General features: G+C 41.2%; 1 protein-coding gene across 2 annotated transcripts in view; it reads left to right on the top strand.

Annotated features, from left to right (window-relative positions):
* Positions 1–21417, top strand: part of FBLN1 (fibulin 1) — a 63516-nt gene extending 42099 nt beyond the window's left edge. For both annotated transcript variants that reach the window (XM_058023427.1, XM_058023428.1), the window contains exons 15-17: positions 7010–7152; positions 9045–9176; positions 20301–21417. In XM_058023427.1, the coding sequence (XP_057879410.1) occupies positions 7010–7152; positions 9045–9176; positions 20301–20440 (415 nt within the window). In that variant the 3' untranslated portion in view covers positions 20441–21417. The remainder of the gene's footprint in view (positions 1–7009; positions 7153–9044; positions 9177–20300) is intronic.
* Positions 21418–23737: the final 2320 nt, after the last annotated feature.

A 23737-nucleotide genomic window follows, 5' to 3' on the forward strand; every position in this document is an offset into this window, starting at 1 on the left:
AGCAATTACTGCACATTAACTGAACCTACAGTGCAGTGTGCAGGGCATACCACCAAAGCATGAGATAAAAGATGATGAATTTTGAATAATTTTAGTCCTAGCTGCAGGCACATCTATCTTCACAAATAACTTTCTGAATCCACAGAACATCCTTTTTCTTTGAAAGCTGGAAGCTTTGGTTTTTGTTCTCTTAAAAAATTCTGGCCATAATTTAAAAATGTATTTTACTTTTATAAAATAATAAGGGAGACCATCTTTATGAGAGTGTAAGTGCTCATAAGCATGTACATGCTTCTAAGAACTTGTACTTGAAGAAAACATTTCCAGCTAGGGAATGAACTGTCTCAACTTGCTCCATGATTTCAGCAAAACCAAGTAGCCTCATGATTTTAACAACTCCAAGTTATTCTCCTTAGTGGAGTTATTAATGACGTTTCAGAAAAGAATGCAGAGCTCTCCATACCTGAAAATACTTCAAGAGTATCCACACCTAATTAGCTGGCCATCCTGTGAGGACTTGTGCATGATCTTTAAACTCATGAATAAAACTAAGAGTGCATTCAAATCTTCAAAGAATTGCTTCAAAGAAACACTTTTGTTTGCAAGTAGTATTAAAATAAAACATGCAACACATTAATTGAAGAGCTGAGGGTACTTTTAATTAGTCTTCTTGAAAGTGCTGATTTTGCATATAATGAGGAGTTCCTGGAATTCAGATCACTGTGCATGGGCAACAAATTGGGGCTTGCTCATGAACCACAGCTCTGCTGGTAGCAGATGCTGCTGATAGGAGCTCAAACTCGTGTCAGAATAAAGTAATGAAATGGACACTCAGGTTTCTCTGAGGTGGTAAGAAACAAACCGTGCTTTTATGCTGGAGCATTTCTTGGTAAAGAAAGAAATTGTTTAGGTTACAAAATTTCAACCAGAGGAGCAAATACTGCTTGGAGTGGAGAGACTCTTTAAATTAATTAAATATAATTTGATTTATTCATAGTTTTGCATGAGGCAAGTTTGGAGCTAAATGCTCAACCTGATCATGTTGAAATTTTGCAAACTCATCATCCAGCTGAGATCATTGTTGTCTACCTTTACTTCCACACACCTGCCTGAAAGGGTGTTTGGATACCTGTGTGGTGATTTGGGCATATCTTTAATCTGAAATGCACGCAATCTCACCCAGTAAGCAATCCTTTGCACACTTCTGAAACCCACCAGGTACCATGATGTCAGGTCTTCATTAATGTGTTCATATAACACTCTTAAGCAGCAGTGACTTGGATGCCCATAGCTGTATGCCATATTTTTCTGGACAGAGTTCACTTCTCTCTGGAACAGAATGCATGAAGATTGTGCCTGCTAATGTAAAGGTTTGTTGTTCCCTGCCAGCGTGTGTGGGTGATCTCCTGCTGGTGCTCTGGATTTTTCACTGTGACACGGTGCTGAGGGAATGAAAGAGCAGAGGGCAAGCTCCTCTCTCACCAGAAAGTCATGGGAAATCACAGCCATGACTCAGGGCTGTGCAGGAGGAGACTGAACGTGTAGAACACATACTGGAGACATCAGGCCATTGGGTCTTGTTTTCAGGGCTTGCTTAGATGGGTGTTAGACTGACTGGTTGGTTCTGATAGCACAGAGCAATACTTGCGCCATATCAGCAGGAAAAGGTTGATCTTCAGAGACAAACTCCTTGGACATACATGGTTTTCAGAATACTTCACTCAGTCTTAAAATACAGCCAGACATCCCAAGCAGGGCACAGACAGCTCCCTTGCCATTTAGAATCTCTTCCTTTACTGAACATATGTCCAACCAGCAAAAGAATAAAACTTGAAGGGGGAAAACAGTGGCAGTGTTCTCCCAGGGGGGCTTGGCTGACATAAATGAAAATAAACTCTCACCCCTGCTGGGGTGCCAGACTTGATCCACCTGTGCCTGCAGAGCAAGGGCAACACTTGTGACAATGGCAACGCTTCTCCCAAAGCCCCAGCTGCAGGCAAGCTCATCCTCATTGAACTCCTGTCCCTTTGCAATGTGAGTGAGGTGCCAGGCTGGAGAGTGGATGCAGGATGCAAGTCAGCCCATCTTTTCCCACCCCCAGTGCCCCTGCTCTTCCTCCCCCTCGCTAAATGTGCGCTAATCTTCCTCTTGTCTTGTCTTCTCACTTTTCTTGCAGTCGCTGTGAGCGCTTGCCTTGTAATGAGAATAAGGAGTGCCAGAGCCTGCCCCTGAGAATAACCTACTATCACCTCTCTTTCCCCACCAACATCCAAGTACCCACCGACATTTTCCGCATGGGCCCTTCCAATGCTGTCCCTGGGGATAAAATTCAGCTGTCCATCACCAGCGGGAACCAGGAGGGGTTTTTCACCACAAAAAAAGTGAACAACCACAGTGGCCTTGTGGTCATGCAGCGTCAAATCACAGAGCCCAGAGACCTTCTTCTGACAATCCAAATGCGACTTTCCCGCCACGGAACTGTCAACACATTTATTGCCAAACTTTTTATCTTTGTCTCTGCACAGCTTTGATCCCTAACTCGCAGTCATCACTGGCTACTCTTTCTCTTCTAAGAGTAGCTTTTTTTCCCCCCCTGATTTTAATAAAGTTTTAGTTCATCTGTTGCATGCTGCACTTGCATTTTATTCGCCATCATCATTACAGTTTTCCACTTTCCCCCATAACTGAACATCCTAATTTGTGGAGATTCTTCTGTGTACTCTGCCTCATAATACAAAGCAGAATTTGATGCCTAAGAGTTCATTACCTGAGCATACTGAGGACTGAAAGCCATTAATTTACTTCACACAGTAGGGGAGTCAGCTGATCCTACACAGTTACATAGGTTTAGGTCTAAATTTTCCAAAGAAAATAGGTACATATTTTGAACTGTCTCATCTGAGACATGTCTAGAAAATTTCATCACTTATGTGATGAAAATAGTGTGGTAAATAGTGTGGATTTTCTGATAATCTGTTACAAGGGCATAACTTGGACCCTTAGGAGCCCTGAGGTGCCCCAGCACATGGGTCAGTATGAAAGTGTGCAGCCAGATTCTCAAGCTGTCCTATTTATTGTTTCTCTTTGTATTCCATGAGCTAATGCTGATAGGGATTTCCACCAGGTACAGCTTTTGTGCCATCCTTAGAACCCAGGTACACCAGGCTTCTGAGGATGGCACAAAAGCTAATCTCCTCTAAAGAACATTTATTTGAGAGATATTTCATCTTTCTTTCTGTGGAATTTTTGCTGAATGAAAAGCTAGTGACAGCAGAACAGTAATCAGCTTCATGACAGCATTCAATTAATAGCAGAGAGCTCCTTTCTGTTTCACAAGCTATATCCTGAAACATTCCCATCTACAGGAACAGTTGAAAAAGATATTTGATTTGTCTCATAACACTTTTGTCTCTCCAGCTTTCATATGAAAGCTGATAAATTTTGACCAGTAAAGACTTTATCCACAACTACCATCACACCAAACCATAAGCACTCTGCAAAGTCAGTCAGAATTCCAACATCCAGATCTTTCTTCCTTTGCTTTGACTTTCTTTGTTTACTTCTAAGCAGTCAAGAACAATTCAACTGGAATATCTTTGGAATTCTTTTGTTTTCTGAGCTGGAAGAGGATTTATTTATTACACTGAGTCCTTGTGCTGATAAATATTAAAAGCTCACTCCTAGAGTGAGCCAAAAATTAATGTTCTACACTACCCTGGGCTCAGGTGTCTCTGCTGCTCATTAGACAGGCAGAACAGTCATTCCACAGAAAAACAGGGAATAATCCAAGGGAATGCACCTGTAGAGAAAATATCTCACTATATAAGTCCTGACAGCACAGACAGGGTACAAGGGTGGAAACTGGGAACCTTCTAAACCAAGATCATGAGCCTCAATCACCTGGGCACAAGGAGTGACTCCTGGATGCCTGGATCAGGGCAGGATTGCAGCACTCTGCCAGAGCATTACATGTTCCCCAAGGCAAAGTTCGTCACAGCTGGCTGACAGGAGTTCAGGTCCCATAGGGAATGCCAGTGTTTAATAGGGCTGTTGGCACATCCTTATAAAGGTGCCAGAAGCTGCCAGTGGGGAGAGAGTCCCAGGTTTAAGTACTGAGAGCACAGCCCATGTCACTTGAGCTCGTGGGGTTAATTACTGCCACAGAAGGAGGTGCTTTTATGTAAATGTTCTCTGGTTACCAGTTCCTTATGAGGCCATTATGAAGTAGGATAAATATTCAAAAATAAACTTAATTTTTGCAAAAATTAAGATAAAGGGAGTTCGAGAACATGACCCTCAGTGTTGTAAAATGCTGCCACAATAATTGTATTTAGCAAGGAATTCAGGAGCACAAAGCTCACGTTCCTCTGTGTCAGATGCTTGAATGCTGCAGTGTCACTGGGACTTTCAGGACATGTAGGTAATTACATGGTGCTATTTATATTTTCCAAATGAAAATTTAATCACAGCTCCTGGTCCAAAGAACTTACTGACTGAATCTGAGAGACAATATGAAAAAGAATCATGCCAGGACCTTAGAAGAATGAAAATTTTACATTCAGGAAATAATCAGAGCAGCTGAGCTGTTTCTTAACTTTCTTCCCTTTAAATGAAAATGCCCAGAGGGAAATCAATCTCCAAAGCTGTAATTTGTGCTAGAGGCAGAAAACTTGAAGGAAAGGTACAAATAAAAAAATTCTCATCGCTGAGGAAGAAACTTCTGCCAGTCATAGTCCCCACTGCAGGAGAACATGAGCAAAATGGAAAACATCAGCTAATCAGAAGGTGAAATGCAAAGATGATGTGTAAGGATAAAATTATAAAGTATTATGAGAACAGAGCATATAATTTATATCAAATACCAGGATTTGAGATAGATGTTAGTTGTGAAAGAAGTTACTCCAGTTCAGGGATGTCCAAAAGATGAAGCAATGAGAGAACAAAGTGTTATCAACTGCACTTTGGATATGCATGGCAATTGGCACGGATGGCAAAAGAAAAGTGATCAGAGAGGGAGTATAATGAAGGAACAAATTCCAGTTTAGCAGTGTAGACAGAGCATGCAAAAAACCTCCCAAGTTAGTGGAATTTGTAAGAGGAGAGAGAAAAGGTGCAAAGAAATAGAGGTGACACAGACATTTATCTGTCCCACATGTGGTTATGAGCTGGATGGATCCATTAACTCAGTGTAGATGAGAGCAAACACAAATCACTTGTGACCATTGAGATCCTCTGATCTGTACCAAAGTCATGTCAGAAGGCTTATTCCACAGGTGAGAATCATGAATGCAAATCTTATTTAGGACTTAATCTTACACAAAATTATTGACTTTATTTATTTATTGGCTTTATTGGCAAAGTATTTCAGAAATACTTGAATTTGCCTTTTGTTCCAGCTGAAGCTGAGAGTAAATCTCCCTTTAGCACCCAGGAAGAAGCAAAAGGAGACCACTACTGAAAGCCTGAGACACTCCCACCACAATGCTTTTTGCATACAAATTCTATTATCTAAATACAGCTGTGGTAATTTAGTATGTTCTATGAATTCTAACAGTACTTAATCTGCAATAGTGTCCCAAAATAAGTTAAGGTGAGGTGTCTAGGACATGACAAGACTTTGTACACAGATAATGGTGGGAAGTAAAAGGGCACAGGGCACCTCTTCTGGCCTGTATCTCCTGTCCAGCCTCAAAACATCAAGCACAGGGTGTGAATAGCTGTATTCCTGTATAATACCTGTACACCAGGCTCAGCTGGAGTTTATTAACTCAGCTCTGTTGCCTCCCCATGGACTGTGCCAGTTCACATCTGTTGAAGCATGAGTTGCTTGGTGTTGATTTGTGTTTTCCCCTTATTTAACTTCATACAGTATCATCATGCTTGGCTTAGTTTTTTTTTGAGGAGCAGAGTTGGGAACATGTAATAAGAAGTTACTGATATATTGATTATAAACAGAGCCATAAAGTCCCTTTGAGCATCTGAAAAAAGATAGTTTGTAAATGTGGACTGGGATAAGACATTTTGAAAAGAGCAAGAATGATTTGTTTTTAGAATTATCTAACAAAATAAATCTTCCTTTTTTTGTTCCCCTTTAACTCAGTAATTTTTTCTTACTTTTAATCTTTTAATTCCCCCCTCCTCTGACACTGCAGCATTTTTATTTTCCACTTAGAAATATGTAGAAATGGGCAGGTCAAAGTTGAGATCACTTGTGGGGCTTAGTCACATTTGAAGTCCCAGCACAGCCCTTTCATCTCTCACGAACAGAGTGGGCATTGTGTGAGGTTCTTGAACTGTAAGTGACTTTAAATTCACTCTAGTGGACAAGGGTGAGAAGTCATTTAACTTTAAATAGACTTTCAAGGCCGAATGAGCAGCTGGTTGAGATGGAATATGAAATGATCCTTACCATTTCCCCAAGCTCAGAATTAAACCTTTGAGATTTCAAATAATGTGGTTAACTTTTCCTCCCCCTAGTTTCCATTCCTCTCTGTTTTCTCAGTTCTTCCAGATGGAAAGGGAGGGTGTGAAAAAAAGACTTAAAAGAGGTTCTTCTGGCCCTTGCTACACTGAAAATTGTGAAAGTTGGCCCTATACACAGTTATGCCAGGTTTCTAAAACAGAAACAATTCTATCTGCTTTTTATGACTGAGTAAAAAAGTGCAAGTAAAAGTGAAATTGCTGAGAGCAGGCCAGCTGAGAGGGTGTGGGTCTCACTGTTTGTCCTTGGAAAAGGACATCACATGGCACCTTGGGCACCACAGTTCTCTTTGTTTTCACATGCCTGGCTTGAAGAGCTGGGTTTGAGGGGGGTTTGACTGCAACTCTGAGCCAAACCCAGTTCTTCAGGGGTCCCCAAGCTCTGATGAACTGCAATTGTCTAAGGTTTTGTGGTGAAGAATCAACACATCTATCAAGTACAGTTTCTGGCTGCCTGCATTGCAAAACACAAAGTATTTAATATTGAGTCTATAGATGAATGAATGAATCTCTTTTTGGTTTCTCTCAGTGTCAGACTGGAAAAGACAGATACCATCCGCTGCATCAAGTCTTGCCGACCAAATGATGTCAGCTGCCTGCTGGATCCTGTCCACACCATCTCCCACACTGTCATTTCACTGCCCACGTTCAGAGAGTTTACAAGACCTGAAGGTAAGTGGTTTGTTCCTTGTTCCATTTAACAGACTGCAGCATATAAAACCTCCACCAGGAACCCTTGCCTAAAGCCAGACTCGCTGCCGGTGCAATAAATGTTTGCACAGCTCCAAATTATAGTTTACCATTCATTTAATTAAAACCTTCAATACCCAGGAGTTTTAATTTTATGGAGGGAAGAAAGTCATTCTGAGCTCTAACTCATACTGCTTCCCACTCTAAGGAAATATTGACTCTGAATTCCCATGTACCACATTTACTCACACAATAGTATATGCCTCATGACATTTTTTCTCCCCTTGTTTGAAGGTTTTGCTGTAGGAACCAGGTACTAAATATATTTCTCTCCTCTGTCTATGTCCTGTTGTGTGCTACTGACAGGTGACTTGTTCCAAGAATAAAAACCTTACATGCAGACATTAATCACAAAATAAATTATACTGAGTATATGAAGATTGGCTGATTTTTGACCTATGAACAAAGTGTTGTTATAGACTAAAGGAAGGGAAATTCAAAGGACTGGGCATAAAGCTTTTAAGACAAGAATTTAAAAAAGCACCCAACTGAGTGGCTGTCCTCTGCAGTACTCGCAAGTTTTTAAGTCCTGCAGTTTCATACTCACTTTTCACTCACTTTCTTAGCTCACATAAAAATGAAAAGCTTACAGATCAAGAGCCAGTTTTTGCTCCTTGCCATTTGTTTGGATTTTCTGGCAACGCATCCATCAGTGGGATGACTGCCTGCAGCCCTGCTGCTCTCAGCACCTTACTGAGAGGCACAGACACAGAGAGAAGGGTATGGAGGTCAGAAAGGTTATTTTGGAGGGGTTTCTAAAGGCCATAAATCCCCATTTCTGATGCACCCAAAGTCTCAGCCTTGCTGTTTCTGAAAGCTGAACCTTTTCAGAAAAGCTGAAACTTTTCAACTGTTTCAGAAAGTTGTCCTAAGTGAAAGCCAAAGCGGACTCTTCACTTCTGCACCAGGCAGGAGTGGAGAAAAAGCCATCGCAGTCCTTGCCCAGGCAGGAAGAGTTTAACCACTGATGCAGAGCTCCTGTGGGTTCTGCCAGGCCTGTTCCAGGCCTTGGCTGGCCCTGCTTCACAGGGAAGGGAGGAATGCCCCATGGCCACTCCTGCTCCCGCGCCTACCCCTCAGCTCCACCAGGTGTACTGGCAGCAGAGCTGAGGACTTGGCCCAGGATGCTTCCCAAACCTCATTAGTCCATCCTGGTGTTTTAATAAGGAGAGATGAGACCTAGTGATGTGAGATTACTGCTGAAGCCCAGAAGATGTAAACTGTAATTCAATGCATGGCCTCAGGTGAATTCTTACAGCTCCAAGTCTGGTTTCATCATCTGCAGAGTGAGGATAATAATGACATTAATAATACCTCCATCCCTCACCAGGGACTTGAAAATAGTCTCACTTTTATTTTTAAACCTAAACATCTCCTCCAGTACTCCAAAGGACTCTTTAATTTGTAGTGGCAATACTTTGTGTGACTGCCATGGGGAATCAGAGTGGAGAGGTTTAGAGAGGTTTATCTGTTTGGTCCCTTCCTCGGCCCAGCCTGTGGATCCCTGGGGTTGTCCTCTTTGGGCACATGCTGGAAATCTGATTGGCTTCTTCAGAGCAATCTTTTTTGGTTTTAAAAGTAACAGTGTTTTGGCTTCAGGGCCCTTGGATGGTGGAAATAGGAGGAGAAAACAAATCTATCCAAATCCTCGCTTCCCTTAGATCTTCTGCCTTTCCATTTTAAAGGACAAACTGGGAGTGGTGAGCGAGGTTAATGTCTTCCACCAAGTCATTTTGGATCAAATTCTGTTGGATTCTTCAGTGATGTTTTCAAATACTTGTCAGTGCATTCTGTTGCATCCTCTTTACTTGCAGAGATCATTTTTCTTCGTGCCATCACACCTACATATCCGGCCAACCAGGCAGATATCATATTTGACATTACAGAAGGAAATTTAAGAGATTCATTTGATATCATCAAGCGTTACATGGATGGCATGACAGTGGGTGAGTAGTGTTTTCTGCCTACTTTCTTCTTTCAGCTATACTGTAGGACAGGGTCAAAGAAATTAATTCAAGTAATTAATTCCTACCTTGATTTTCAAGCCAGTGTTGATTTCACATTCTTCAGTCCAATATGTGTAATTTGAACTAATATCAAAGATAATTTTTATGCAAAATACCACAGACCTATTCTTTAATTTGAGAAGTATTTTAGCTTTTTTTCAGAACTAGCTATAACTGAAAATGCAAATGGCTTAGTTTTAAAATGATGAGGGACCTAATGTAACCAGGAGCAGTTGGCAGATGATGTTAAGGAGGAGGGCAGGAGCAGATCCCAGCTGATGTGTTGTTCTGCCCAATGGGAGCTGCCCAGGCAGTGGCAGGGGAATACACTGAAATTCTCATGCCAGGTATTAAAAATCAGCATTTGTTTGCTCTTTATTAATGTTTATTTATGAAAATAAAGGACTCCTGTTCCCAGTGAACACTTGTGCTTCGGTATGTGAACATGCAGATCCTGCTCAGGTTCATACATGTGCTTCAGCAGGATTTGTCCTGGGGAAAAGAAAAATCCCTGCAGCTTTCAAAAGCCCTATTTCACATGGTCTGAAGGTGGCACTGGTGCATTTCAGAAGCAGGATAGCACAAGGTCAGCTCTGCAAAGGTTTTATGAACTGCAGATAAAAATCCCAAGTCATTAGGTTTCTATTTCTTTCTTGATCAAACAGAAGTATAGATGTGAATGCTGAGAAAAAGGGAGAGTCTGTTAAAACAGGATAAGATTACAGATTTCAGTTATTGGGGCATTTCTTTAGCAGAGTATAAATGTTATCAGATCTTGCAGGAGTTACAGTAGTTTGCTTTTCGTGCCGTGTGCTCCTTTCTGTCTGAACTAAGAAAGAAGGATGTGTTTGGAAATTTGACTGGCCAAGGTATTTGCCTGGGGGAAGGGTTTCCATTTTGAAGAGCAGGACTCTGTGTCAGTAGTATTTCACTTGGTAAACCAGATTATTTGCCTCACATTGCAAAGAGAGAAAGGATATTTTTAAACACTGAGTTGAGAAGATATGATGCATGGCCAAGTGTATTCCCAGCTCTGTGAAAGAATTGGGCAACATTTTCTTCACCTCAGTTCCCCCTGTGCAACATGGAGATGATAAAACATGCCTACTACTGTCTTAATTAATTCTTGTGTGTAAGACTCTTAATTAATTCCTCTGTGTAAAAGTACTTTGAGATTAATGGATGGAAGCTGCAAAGAAAACTGCCTACAGCAGAATTGGAAAAGGAAAATCAAAACAACCCCCCTAGCTGAAATTACCTGGAGGGGCAGAGGTTCAGGACAGCACATTGTCTGTGCGATATTAGGATTGCAAATAATTCTGCCAGCAGCAGTTCTGCTGCTCTCATCATAATATAATTTTTATTATTATTAATAATCAGAATGCTAGGTGTATCCTTAAAAAGTTCTGGGAAGTTTCCAAGACAAATCAGATGGGATCCTAGTCCATGAGAATTCACAAAGTCCCTGTTTTAAAGAAAGGGAAGGGTTTGTGTAAGGAAGGGAAACCCCAAAGGGCACAGACAGTATCAGAAAGATTTAGTGGTTATCCCACTAAGTTACAGGACATCAGAACTGTGTGTGGAACACAGCAACTCCTGCAGAGCAAATGCCCAAACAGGGCAGTAACAGAAGGGTTTTCAGGAATCTTTCTGCAATTTCAATGTTCCAACTTGTTGCAAAACTCAATTTTTGCACTTCTGGGAGAGCACACCTGGACCATCATGCTGGATGACCACATATGCCACTGGGATCCATGCAGCATATTTTTAAATATTTTTATACATACTTTTTTAATGTCTTTTTGCTGCCTATATAGGAAATAATAAATTTATTTTGATAATAAATCATAAATGCATTGGTAAAAGAAAGAAGAAGCATGCTTCATTCTGTTGTACTATTTCAGGAGAAATGGCCAGAATATCAAAGCTATATTGTCTGCTGATGGGAATTAGATCACCAAATATCTTATTTTTTTTTTTTTTTACAATACTAATTTTCTCTACAAGAGAAAAGATTGACAATTTCTACAGTGATTTTTTGTTGATTGGGTGGTTTGGTTTGTTTTTGTTAAAGAAAAGACAGAGACTAGTTCAGAGCCTGATGAAATCCATAAGAGTACATGGAAAAAAGCAGGAAAATAGTAACCAGAATTACTGAAAGACCTCAGTGTAATAAACCTTGACTCAGTATCAGACCAGAGGAAGCTGATGAAGGGGTTCAGAGAAAGGAGCACTGGGAAAAGAAGGGGAGAAAGGACAGAGCAGTGAAGATGCACTTGCAGGAAGACCCTCATTGGTAACTCAGTTTTAGCCAGGCTGGCACTGACAAGGACAGAGGTGATGCCTTAAGAAGGACCTGCCTGTGACCTGTGCTTGTGTGAATGCAAAAGAACTAGATGCTCTCAAAAATGAAAAGGTGCAGTTCTTTTGGGAAAGGTTTAAAGTGTGGCAGGAGCTGTAAGAGACAAAGGTGCAGGAGAAAAGTGGGGGGTTCAGCCCCGAGAATTTTGGGCTGAAAAGATTCAGGTTACAAGTTTCATCTATTATCCCTCTAAGCTGATACTGAGACTTCAGGGGGATGTTAGGGAAGCTGAATTACGTGGGATGGGATGGAGAATGGCTGATCAGGCTGGTTTGTGCTTTGCTGATGGAGAGATTGCAGCTGAAGTCATTGGAGGGGATGAGTGTGAGGGAGCAGTTTCGAGGTACACAACAGAAGAAAACAGAAGCAGAGGAAAGGACTGCCCCAGGGAATGTCACAAAAAGAAAGAACACAGTCTCCCAAAAGATATGTAGAAGAAGTAGGCCCAAAGGCAGGAGAAAGAAGAGGCAAGGACAGGATTGCAAAATCGAGGAAAGAAAACAAATCCAACAGGAATCAATGATCAGCACTATCAGACATGGAGGAGCCAAAAGAACTAAGAACAAACTCCAAAGTATCTCTGCTGGCCTACAGAAAGTATCTTCTAGTAGAAGAGGAATAATGAAAGCCAGATTCCTGGAGAGGCAGTGTGTAGACTTCATGCAATCTGATTAAAAAGAATTATAAAAAAGCTGCTTCCAATATTTTTACCATGTTATATTTAAAAAGAGATGCAAATCCCCTATCCCCAGTCTTTCCTGGTTCAGAAGGTGTTGAGGACTCCTTGTTTCCTGGTGTGCTTACAGGCCAAGGTGGCAATGAATCTAAATGATACTGTTAAAAACCTAACATCACTTACTAGCATGGGCGGGAGGAAAACAGAAGTGCAGACCTATCCAGGTTCGGTGTTTCTTTAAAGCTTTTATAGACTTTTCACTGCATTCCTCCTTTAACCAGCTGTCAGTGGAAAATGAAGAATGCATTTTCAACCTGTGCAAAAATGTCCTATCAGTGCCTGAGGTATTATCAGTTGCTATAAAACACTTTCCCCTTCAGCTATACATTCATTTTTTAAAACAGTAATCCCACCTTGTTGTCTGGTAAACTTCAGGAAGGTTTTAAAATTTCACAATACATCTAAAAGTGGTTTTGATAGGCTGAAATCTTCCATATTGCATTTGGTTAATAACCTAAGCCTATATCTTTGCCTATAAAGCAGAATGGTGCTTTTTTTCTGGAAAACATCCAGAGCCAATATAGCTGTAAAAAGGCACTATGGAGTTTCAATGGGGGGTTGTGCTGGTGCTTGAATGCATTTGTACACACCGATATGTGTGTAGATGCTCTCCATTGCTATTTTCAAGGGTTCCACTGCTGTCTCTGTCCTGAATTTCCTGCCTCTTTTACGTGGGTGACAGTTTGTGATGCTGCCTTTGAACCATTAAAGTGTCTCAACTACTGATAGCACTCTGCTGGATTTACCACTGGTCTAGTTTCCACTGTGGTATCATGATTGTTTAGTGTGCTCGAGAGTCTGAGGAGAGATTTGTCAAAAATGATCAAGAAGTTAAACAAAACCAGGTACCATGAGCAAATGCGTTTGCGAGATCCCATTTATCTGGGGCAGGAGAAGGAGACTTGAGGTTTGTTTGACTTTTGTGAAGCCTGTCCTTAGCACAGGGGTAGTAGTTCTGTGTCTCATAAGTAGTTCTGTATCTCATAAGTAGTTCTGTATCTCATAAGTAGTTCTGAATCTCATAAGTAGTTTGCCCATTCACAGTGTGGCAGTCTTTTTACAGTCCTCCATGCAAATGTTTGTATGGTCTCACATTAAATTCAGTCATTGGTCTGCAAAAGATCTGGTTCAGAACTTTGTTCCTGGCCCCACTCTCCACTGCCAGGCAAATCCCTTCACATTTCCCTCTGCTCCTCTCTCCTTCTCTGTTGCTGCAAACTCTGTTTTTGGGACAGAGGCTGACTGGTTCTTGCTATGCCTATGTCATGGAGCAGGACATAACTCAGTAGGTTTTTCAACAGGGTTTTGCAGCTGCACATTAAAAAAGACACAGCCCCTTTCAGTGTCTTTGTTCTGGTTTCATCCCTGGGCTTCCTCTCTCACAAGAGGGCCTCCTCAAAAAGGATATTTTGTGAGTTTTTCCCTGTGCCAGGTTGCCCTGTTGCAATCAGCAGCAGAGCATTGGAGATGAGGGTGCCCAGAAGCCATTTGTTAAACGGGATCCTGGATTTGCTGCCCAAACCTGCCCTTTCAGGAGGCTGCTGACTGCACTGCTCAGTAGTCAAATAGCTCAACACCCTCCCTCCCCTCCAGAAAAAATAAAAAATGAGGATGGAGAGCTCTTCTGGGGGCAAAGAAGCACCTTGAGCAGGAGGCAAATTTTCATTTCATATCTGAGAAATGCTGAAAGTGCTTTTCTGGTGAGAATGAGTCTTGACCTCAAGGGGAACAACCTTCCTGATGCCAAATTTCACTCCAGCACATTGCAAGAGTCAGGTTAGTTCAACTCTCCTCCTTGATCTCTGCCCATCTCACCTCTCAGGTGGTAAAAGGTGTTCCCATTGGTACAGACCACCTTTGGTTACAGTTTCCAGAAAGCTCAGCAGGCAGATAAATTACACTGCAGCTCTGATGAAGTTTTGTGAACTGTGGTGGCAAGTATAAAACCTGACAACTTGGGAAAGAAATGGACTAAATTAGGGACAGCAAAGAGCACCAAAGTCCTTGGTTCAGGTTGCATAGCCTGCATTTTCTGGTGTTCATGTTAAACGGTGGGCTGAGATACTGCAAAAAATGAGCAAATAAAGCCAGATTTGAAATCCAGTACACCAAGAAACATACTATAGCAGCTCCTCCGAGAGATGTCTGTGTGAATCCAGCTTTCTGAGGTGCTCTGCCCCAGTTCACAGTAGTCAAAGACCTGCTTTTATGATGATATCCAAATGTGAAATATATGTGCAATTGATTAATGACTGGATGTGATACCCAGTGTTCTGCTTTAGTTGTTGGTCAAAGGTTGGACTTAATGGTCTTGAAAATCTTTTCCTGTCTTAATAATTCTGTGATTCAGGTGCTTCTGCTGCTATATCCAAATTTGTGTGTTGATAGCAACCATCTTACTCATGCAGCAGCACCTACACTCCCCATAAAAATGGAAAAGGAAGACAAGACCCAAGGTGTATCCTAAATCTTTCTCAGTATGACACACAGATGCCTGGCTCACTTAAAAACAACCCTACCTTACTTTTTGCTCTTAAAGGGGAAAAATGTGGTGAAGTGAACCCTTATTTTAGCCTTTGAGAACTGGTCAGAAATTGACACACATTAAAGGAAACTTCCTTGTCAGAATTCTGCAAGCAGGAAAAGCAGAGCTGCTGCCTCAAGGTGATGACTGAGCACTCCATAGGGGCTTCTGTGTCACAGCCTCAGGATTAAGTTCTTTTTCTTCCATGGTAAATCAAACCACAGAGCCACATCATGCTGTGTGCCACAACTGTGGTCTTTGCCAAGAAATGCTTTTATCACAAGGGTTGCAATAATTAATTGCCCAAGCAGACCCAAGTGTGGCTGAATTGGAATAATGTGGTTGTGAGACAGGCAGGGTGAACATAGCCACTCTCACATGAAATAAGATATTGGGAATAAAGTAGCAAGAGGCTGATATATGTGATTTTGAACTTTTTGGACATTCATTGCTGAAATTTTTCCACCTGTTTTAGTAAATGTGTAAGGGTCTTCTAAATACATAGAGCATCTCACATTCCTAAAGGTGGAAGAGGAAAGATTAAAAATATATGATGGAAACTATTTCTTAATGAGGCTACTTCAAGTACAGTTATTGCATTTTAGGCATGAGTGATTTCACAGCACTGTCAACAATGAAACCCATTGCCAGGTTTGGCTGGAAGGCAAACCAGACATCTAAAAGCACTTCAAGTTTGCCAAACCAAGATAAGAGCACATCCCTCTGAAGTTATTTAGTGTCCTTAATAAAGATCACAGCATTTGTAAACTAGCCAAACCTCAGTAAAATCAAAGATTTTAAAAAAAAATTCTTTCATAATACCAAGGCTCCATATGATCCAAAATGGCAGATAATAGCTTTGAAAATATTCACCATTTGTTTCTGGCCCAAAAACGTGTTAATGTGATGACACCTCTTTATGGCCTCTTTATTTGATGCATTTTAGCAATCAAAGATTTCTAGAGAAGCCCAAGGGTTAATGAAATTAATCTTGATGGAGTTGTTGAATTCATAACAAACCGAATCCTAAATTTTTGATCTGTTGAATAATGCAGAAATCACTGCTGCCCTTCTATTGCCAGCAGGAGAATGTTGTGCTCAGTGTTGGGAAGCTCTGTGGCTGCTCCAGAGGGAAATCCCCTTCTCCTGCCCACCCCTGAGCCCACACTCCACCCTGTGGTCAGAGAGTGCTTGTGTGCCAGGCTGTGGTTTTGCTTCTTCCAGGTGTTCATCCAAGGAAAGGGGTGGAGGATATAACAGGACCACTATTTTTGAGCAGCTTAAACCAACAGTGAAATTACCCCGAGTGTCATATAGCTCATAAAAGTGAATTTTATGTGGCCAAACTGGCTTCTGAAGTGTTTTATAAGCACTTGGTTGCTCAATAGTTGAAAAACAGGCTTTTTCCTAAATAAAGATCTGGGATGTTCATGTCTGAGAAGTATGTTTTTGAAAATCTTGTCCCCAGATAGTTCAGCAAAGATTTGTACAGCCAGCCACATTTCTGTGAAGCAGTTCTCCATCAGCATGGAAACCTTGTTAACATCCAGCTCTGACTTGATTCTCCAAAACTTTTATTTTGTGAAGTGTTCACCATCAAACTTGAATGAAGTTCAATTCAATTCACAATGTTATGAGGGCAATATACTTCAAAGCATGAGAAAATCTATTTTGGTACTTGTATTTTGATTAATGAGTTTTCTGAATCCTTTCACTGTAGTTACGTTTGTCAGGTGTGGCATCTTAAGGATTAATGATATCTTCAGAGCTATTTTTCTGAATAAGATTTGATGCCTGAAGTGATGATTAGCAAGAAATATTTCATTTTACAAAGAGCAGCCACTTATTAATAAAACACATTATATCAGAAACTATAGAGCATAGCAGGAGCCACATTGTTATTGTGACAAATAATGGAGAGAAATATAAAAAGCTTTCACATACATACAAAACAAAACAAAACAAAAAAAAAACAAAACAAAAAAAAAAAAGAAAAAATCTATTTGGCTTTTGAGAAATGAAGGAATCTCAAGTATAAATTAACTTTCTGAAGTCAGCAGACAGATATCTGGTGGTCTGGGAAATGCCTGCCGTTTGACAGCTAGATTGTTCCTTTAGGCACTGTCATGAACTGGAGAGGAGTGGAGGAAAAATAATGCCTGTGAGGCTACCTATGGTGGCAGGAATAGGGCAGGAGAACTGGTGACAAAAACATGGAAAAAGCTGAATTGTTCAATGCCTTCTTTGCCTCATTCTTTACTGGTGAGACTGGCCTTCAGAAATCCTGGGGCTCTCAGAGCAAGAGGAAGATATGGAGCAGGAAATCCTTACCCACAGTGGAGGAGGTTCAGGTTTGGGAACATTTGAACTGGGAATGACCAAGTCCGTGGGTGCTGAGGGAGAAGTGCTGAGGGAATTGACCAATGTCATTGGAAGGCACTCTCAGGTATCTTTAAAAGACTGTGGTGATCAAAAGTTCCCATTGAAAAAGGCAAATGTCACTGCAATCTCCAGGAAGGCCAGAAAGGATCCAGGGAAGTGCATGGACCAGGCCTAGACCTCAAGATTTTTATTTTTTGGTCTTTTTGTTTGAGCCCAAGGCACTGCTGGCCTTGTTTGGAGATGTGAAAGGTTTGAGACAGGAGAGAACCAGATACAGAAAGCATCTTGCAGGGTTCCCACCTGCGTTTGTCCTTGAGTTTGGTGAAGAAAAACACTCAGGTTTTCCATTTTAGCACTTATCACAAAACAAAAATGCAAAGCTCTCAAGGAGTGAATCTGCCAAGAGCAGCAAACCTCTCATATGGTTTTGTCCCGAAGAATATTTCAAGGGTTTCTCCTCTTTTGTTTGGTTTTTTTTTTTTCATTCTACTTATTCAGAATTAATGCATCCTTACACATCCGCTGTATCATCCTGTATCATCCTCATTAATTTAATGGGAGAGAAGGGAAATAGTTCTTGCAGTGGTGATGATTTCAAGACCATCTAGAACATTGGCACAACAAACTGTAGAAATAACTATGGTCAGAGTATTGTCTCTTTCTACATTCCCTCCATTTCTTTCTTCAATATAGCTGTCAGCATGTGTGGCATTCACTTCTCAAGCCATTTTATCAGCTGGATTTTAAAACTGCAGCAAGAGAGCTGTGTGAAAAGGCACGGCCACATGGCCTGCAGTGTTTGCTCATTGCACCTTTTTCCCTGCCTGTTAACAGGCTGCATCCCAACACCAATGAGAAGGTTACTAATGCTTTGAATGCTTCATTAATGTAGGGTGTGAATGTTTGCCATGCTGTGGCACAGCACAGCAGAGAAAATACCATTTGCAATCCCACCTCTAGAGCAGAGTAAACCAGTGGAGTGGTGCAGAAAGTGTAGAATGCTATAATAGGATTGCTAAACCAAAACTAAAGCAGTCTTTGCTCTCTAGGGCTTGGTGGTCACTGCAGGAGCTGCTCATGGGGTTGGTTAAAGATTGCCAGCACTGAGTGATTTCAGTGCTGTGCATTTCCGTGGTTCTCATTTAGAGCAGTGCCTGCAATAATGTGATGTGCTGTTAGCAAAATGCTTTAAATGCTACCCTAAAGGGAGAGCAATTTCAGCAAGGTTTTTCTGTTTCAATACATCATCTGCCAAGCCCAGGCATTTTTATAAGGTATAGGAGAGCAGCCAAGAAAGCTAAAGAAATTAAAAAATAAAATATAAGTGTGTATATATGCATATAGATTTTAGGGGGCAGGATGCTTAAGAAGGTATTCATCAAATATGGCAGGCAGAGTGACTGTGGTGAGAAGTTTGCAGTTTCACTGCATGCTGAAGATATTAGTTAGTGTTTGAACAGGACAGAACTGTAATGCCATCACTGCCTCAGGAAAAGGTGCTGACAGGCTGCATAAGCAAATGTTTATGTCTCCCATCAGATCTCAGGCCAGAGGGTGGGTAGGGAACAGCTGCAGGAGCTCAGCTGGGACTCCATCATAATCCCCAGCAAGCAGGAGGGGATCTCAAACCATCCTTCCTTAAACTCTGCGTTTCCTTCTGAATCAAACTGCCTGTCAGAGCAGTCTGTTGCCAGAGGGACATGTCTGGGATCCCTACCAGACTCCCTGTGCCTATGTATTATATATTATTTGGTGATGTGTTGTAGTAAAATACTTTAAATGCTACCCTAAAGGGACTGACCTCGGCTTCATGTGATTTTGACATCTGGGGACATCCTTATCAGCTGAGAGCAGTTTGGTAGCTGCCTACTGTGTTAACACCAGGCCTAGAAAATAAACAAGAAGTGATAATATGTTTATAACTTCATCTGGAGCCTTTGGAATCAATGGCAAGGCTTGTGCTGACTTTGCTTTGTAGGTCTGAAGCTGCATCACTGTTCTGTGTAGCCACGTTTCATCAGGGCACAGACCCAGATGTGCCTCCCCAGGGTCCTCTCCTGTCACATGAAATAAAATGACACACAGCTCTCTAAGGCAAAAAAGAGGGTGTTTAATTTCTGACTCCAACATTTATAGATTTCCAAAAATGACAGTGGGTTGGAGGGTGACAGTGCCGCCTCTCCAATGACACTGGACAAACCAATAGTCTATCAAATTTCTCCTCCTCCATAAAAGAATGCAAAACAATAAGTTATTTACATAAAGTGCACGAGAAAGTTCATTACAAGAATGTAAATGTCCTGGAGACCCTTACAAACACCACACTTATCAAACTCCAATGCTGGCAAAGGAATGGCCACCATTCACTTGAGGATGACATGGGAGCAGATGCAGAGATGGCCCCTTCTCCTCATTAAACTTCATTCCTGTTGTGTCCAGTGGGGTTGTCCATCCATGACTCAGCACACTAATGATTTACAGATTGGTGTCACCTGCTGTTCACAGGGGAATTGTTGATTTTACTGATGCAATACAGGTAGTTTCTACTGTTCCAAATGAAATGGAGTTTTCAACACAATCCCAGGAATTGCATGGAGTTCCCAGCTGTGCTCACGTACTCCTCTGAGCAATGCATGTTCTGGGTTAGCCAGGGAAATCTCCTTCTGCACTATGTAAAACCAGTGTCACAGCATGCTTACTGAATTTATGTCTCCAGATAAAAGGTAAAAAAAACCAAAACTGATTTCAGAATATATAGTTTTGCCATTTGCAACACTTGAGTGCTCCTTATAGATCTTCCAGATATTTGATAAAGATAAAAATAAATACTGATTTCAGAATATAGAGGAGAGCTTTGCCATTTGCAACACTTGAGTTCTCATTATAGATCTTCCAGATATTTTGACTCAAAAGCTGTGTTTTATACTTCTTTTGCAAGCTGTTTACAGGCGCAATAGGTAAAATACCTTTCTCTGGGCTGTACTGAACACCAAGAGTGGTGCAGATCCTCCAGACTTAACTAGATCTGCTAATCTGAGCCACCCATTTCTGTCCCCCCAGGTGTGGTTCGCCAGGTGAGGCCCATCATTGGACCTTTCCACGCCATCCTGAAGCTGGAGATGAACTATGTCATGGGCGGGGTGGTGTCCCACCGCAACATCGTCAACGTGCACATCTTCGTGTCCGAGTACTGGTTCTGAGTACAGGGCTCCAGCCTGAAACATTACCACAAGCTATCATGTCATATTCTTGTTTCTAAAACCCAATAGTGTTCTTTGTTCTGTTTGTTTTTTGTTTTGTTTTTTTTAAATATTTGGTTTATAGTTTAAGACAAATAACAAGCTATTGCGTTGATTTAGACATAGGGCTGAGCAAGTTAAGTGAGCCTGATGTAGTTGTTTGTATAAATATGTAGTGTGTAAAACTGCTCAGCTGCCTGGTGAAATTTAAAACTTTTCTAAATGTTTGGACAGATCTCCTTGGCCAGATAACCTGGGTGAGAGGCTGTGTAACAAAACAGATGTCAGAGTTCATTGGGATGAGTATATGGGGTCTTTGGATGGAAGAAGTTGGATAAGGATTAATAATTTCATCTCAAATTAACTACCTTGAAGAGGGATGTCAGAGAGTGATAAATAGGTTTGGGTCCTCTGAATAGGTCCCCAGAACTGCTAATTATTCCTGAAAAATTCAGCCTGGATATTTAAGAAGTGCCATTCAGCTGCAGCCACCAGAGGAAGTGCAAAATGAATTAGAAATACTTACAGACTAACATGCACATATTAAAAAAATACTCCTATTTTTTTGTACTTATTATTTGATTGTAAGATTGATTCTAATTGAACAAGTACCTCTCATTGAAATTAATCTGTTACAGGAACACAGCATATTGCTTCAATTCCAATCTCACCTGTACTCAGCAATACATGGGAAATTCATACTTTATCTCCTATCTGTTTTAAAGCTCCATGCCTTTTTAAAATTGGTAATAAAATCAGCATGTCAAACTGTACATTTCCTATCCACAAAACTAAGGCATATGTAATTACATAATGAAAATCTCACCAATAAATGAATGTTTAATGTATTTTCTAGGCATAAAAATACTGTATCTTTGTTATTACAGAACAGAAAAGAAATAACTCCATGTTTCAGTTTGTTATGTTTGTTAAGATATGAGGAAATAAAGAAGGTCAGATGGGAAATACTCCAAAGTATGCCATGGTTTCTGATTCCCAGGAAAATTATATGATACAGCTTTTGTAAGCAAATTCATCATATACATATTCCCACTCAAACCAGACCCCCTTGGTCATCTTTGGCACTAAGAATGGAACAGGCTGCTGGGAGAAGCTGTGGCTGCCCCATCCCTGGAAAGCCCAAGTTCAGGCTGTAAGGGGCTTGGAGCAACCTGGGATAGTGGAAGGTGTCCCTGCCCATGGCAGGGGTTGTCACTGGATGAACTTTAAGGTCATTGTGATCCTGCTGCCTTTACTTTCTAAATGTGTGTTTGTGGTCTGGCTGTGTTCGGGAGGGTGTTATTGATGCAGAAAATAGCAGGTGCCAGCTGTGGCAGAAAACAAGAGTGAGCTCTGAGGGATGTTTCTGTGAGCACCAGCCCCTAGCAGCCCTCTTTGCATTCAGTGTTACAGAAATGGCTTTTACAGGGATGCTGGCACATGACTTTTCAATATTCTGTGCTGGTGTTAAGCCACATTGTGTAGGAAAATTGTATTTATGTTTGTATTCACGTGCTGGGCAGGGATGGAGACGTTCATGCCATGCCCACATTGCCTTTTTCTTACCCATCTCACCTCGAGAACTCATCTCCCAAGTCACACTCTTGACACCTCATCAGCTCATGGTGCTCTCATCACCTTGGACAGCTTTTCCCAGCTAGGTGGGCTTTAACAGAGCTTAAACCAAGCATCAGTTCCCTTTGCCATTGTCTGTGTGATCTGTAAGTCTGGCTTTGGTACTGCTGTGATGGAAGGTGAGTCACCCCATTCAAATGAAAAACCAATAAGTCAAATGGAAGGCGATGCCTTTTTCAACCTCGAAACTCAAGAGAGTTTTAGTATAGGAGGTAACATAAGAGTGGATGTTTATTGGAGATCCAGGAGCAGTTATGGAAGAATGTCCACAAAAGTCCACTCCCACAGGGATGCATACATTTTTATAGGTTTCAGGAAATTAGCATAATTGATAAAAAGCACCAATGAGGAGGACAATGGTGATGCAACTTCCCCCAAGTCAAGCCCCTTCTCTGCTCCACCCCTCCACTTGGTTCTAGCTGTATTTTATTTATGAAAATGTGTCTCAAAGAGCTGTTTTCAGGCTTAGTACCTGGGAAAAACCAAGACAGGATAGAGGCCTTGTACCCCCAGGGCTTGGAGCTCTGGAATTTGTTTTGTGTTCCTGCCTAGGGAAGGGGCAGGGAAAACTACTGGGAAAACTAGCTGTGAATGCAATAATAACCTACAGAGCTCCAAATGTATGTATGAAGAATACCAAGAATATGTAAAAGAAATAAAAAAGGTAAAAACCAATAGACATCAAAGGAAAGCAGCTGTGGTCTATCACACCTTGGATGATGGGTATCTTGGCCTGGCCATGCTCACAAAGCAACATTTGCAGGTTGATCCCCAAGACGGTGGTTAACAAAAACCCCAAGGTTTTTTGTTTTGTCATTAGCTGATGGTTCTCACATGAGTGAGATCTGATGCAGGTCATACCGTGACTGGGGGGAGAGCTGATAAAAGATTTTGGGTTCCTTCACTCAGGAAAAGCCAAAACCAACTTTATCTGAGCCCAGCCCGCGATTGACCTTGGACCTGATGAGAACAACCACCCCTGACTCTGGATGTGAGGTAAGTTAAATTATACATTGTCAAATTGTCCTAATACTGCCAAAATTTTGAGAATAAATTGTAATAACAATAAAAAGGCACTACTGTAATGGATACCATCATAACTCTGTAACTGCAGTTTAGGTTTTAAAAATTACAAATATGTGTTTAACTAAGGCTAGCCAGAAAGTACTAAATGGTGCTTGAACTGTGGCCAGCTGTCTAGAAGCTAGAAATTAGAAAAAAAAATGGGTTTTTCCCTTCCAAAGTGGAAAAATTGTATACATTTGTACCTATTGAGCTGGTGACCATTTGTCCAGCTCTACCAGGAAGCACCAGATTTTCTGTGGTATTGAGAGGATGAAGTAGTTTGTAAAAAGCTGCCAAAACCTTGAAGAAAAATGAACTGTCAAGCCTTCAACCTATGATGCACTTTACATCTTACAGATCAGGGATCTCATTTGCAGCCACTAAATCTCCTACTCTTTTTTTTTATCAGACCCCATCAGTTGACAAGTCATGGTAAACTTTGCTTTCTTTAGCAACAGTGAGTGAGTTTCATTTTGTCTTGAATTACATGCACTGATTGATTTTAGTGCTGTTTCTTCAACTCGTACAAGCAGCTTGATTTTTTCCAAATCACCGTAG

The sequence above is a fragment of the Melospiza georgiana genome, chromosome 4 (genome assembly GCF_028018845.1).
Source record: "Melospiza georgiana isolate bMelGeo1 chromosome 4, bMelGeo1.pri, whole genome shotgun sequence".
NCBI classification, from domain to species: domain Eukaryota; kingdom Metazoa; phylum Chordata; class Aves; order Passeriformes; family Passerellidae; genus Melospiza; species Melospiza georgiana.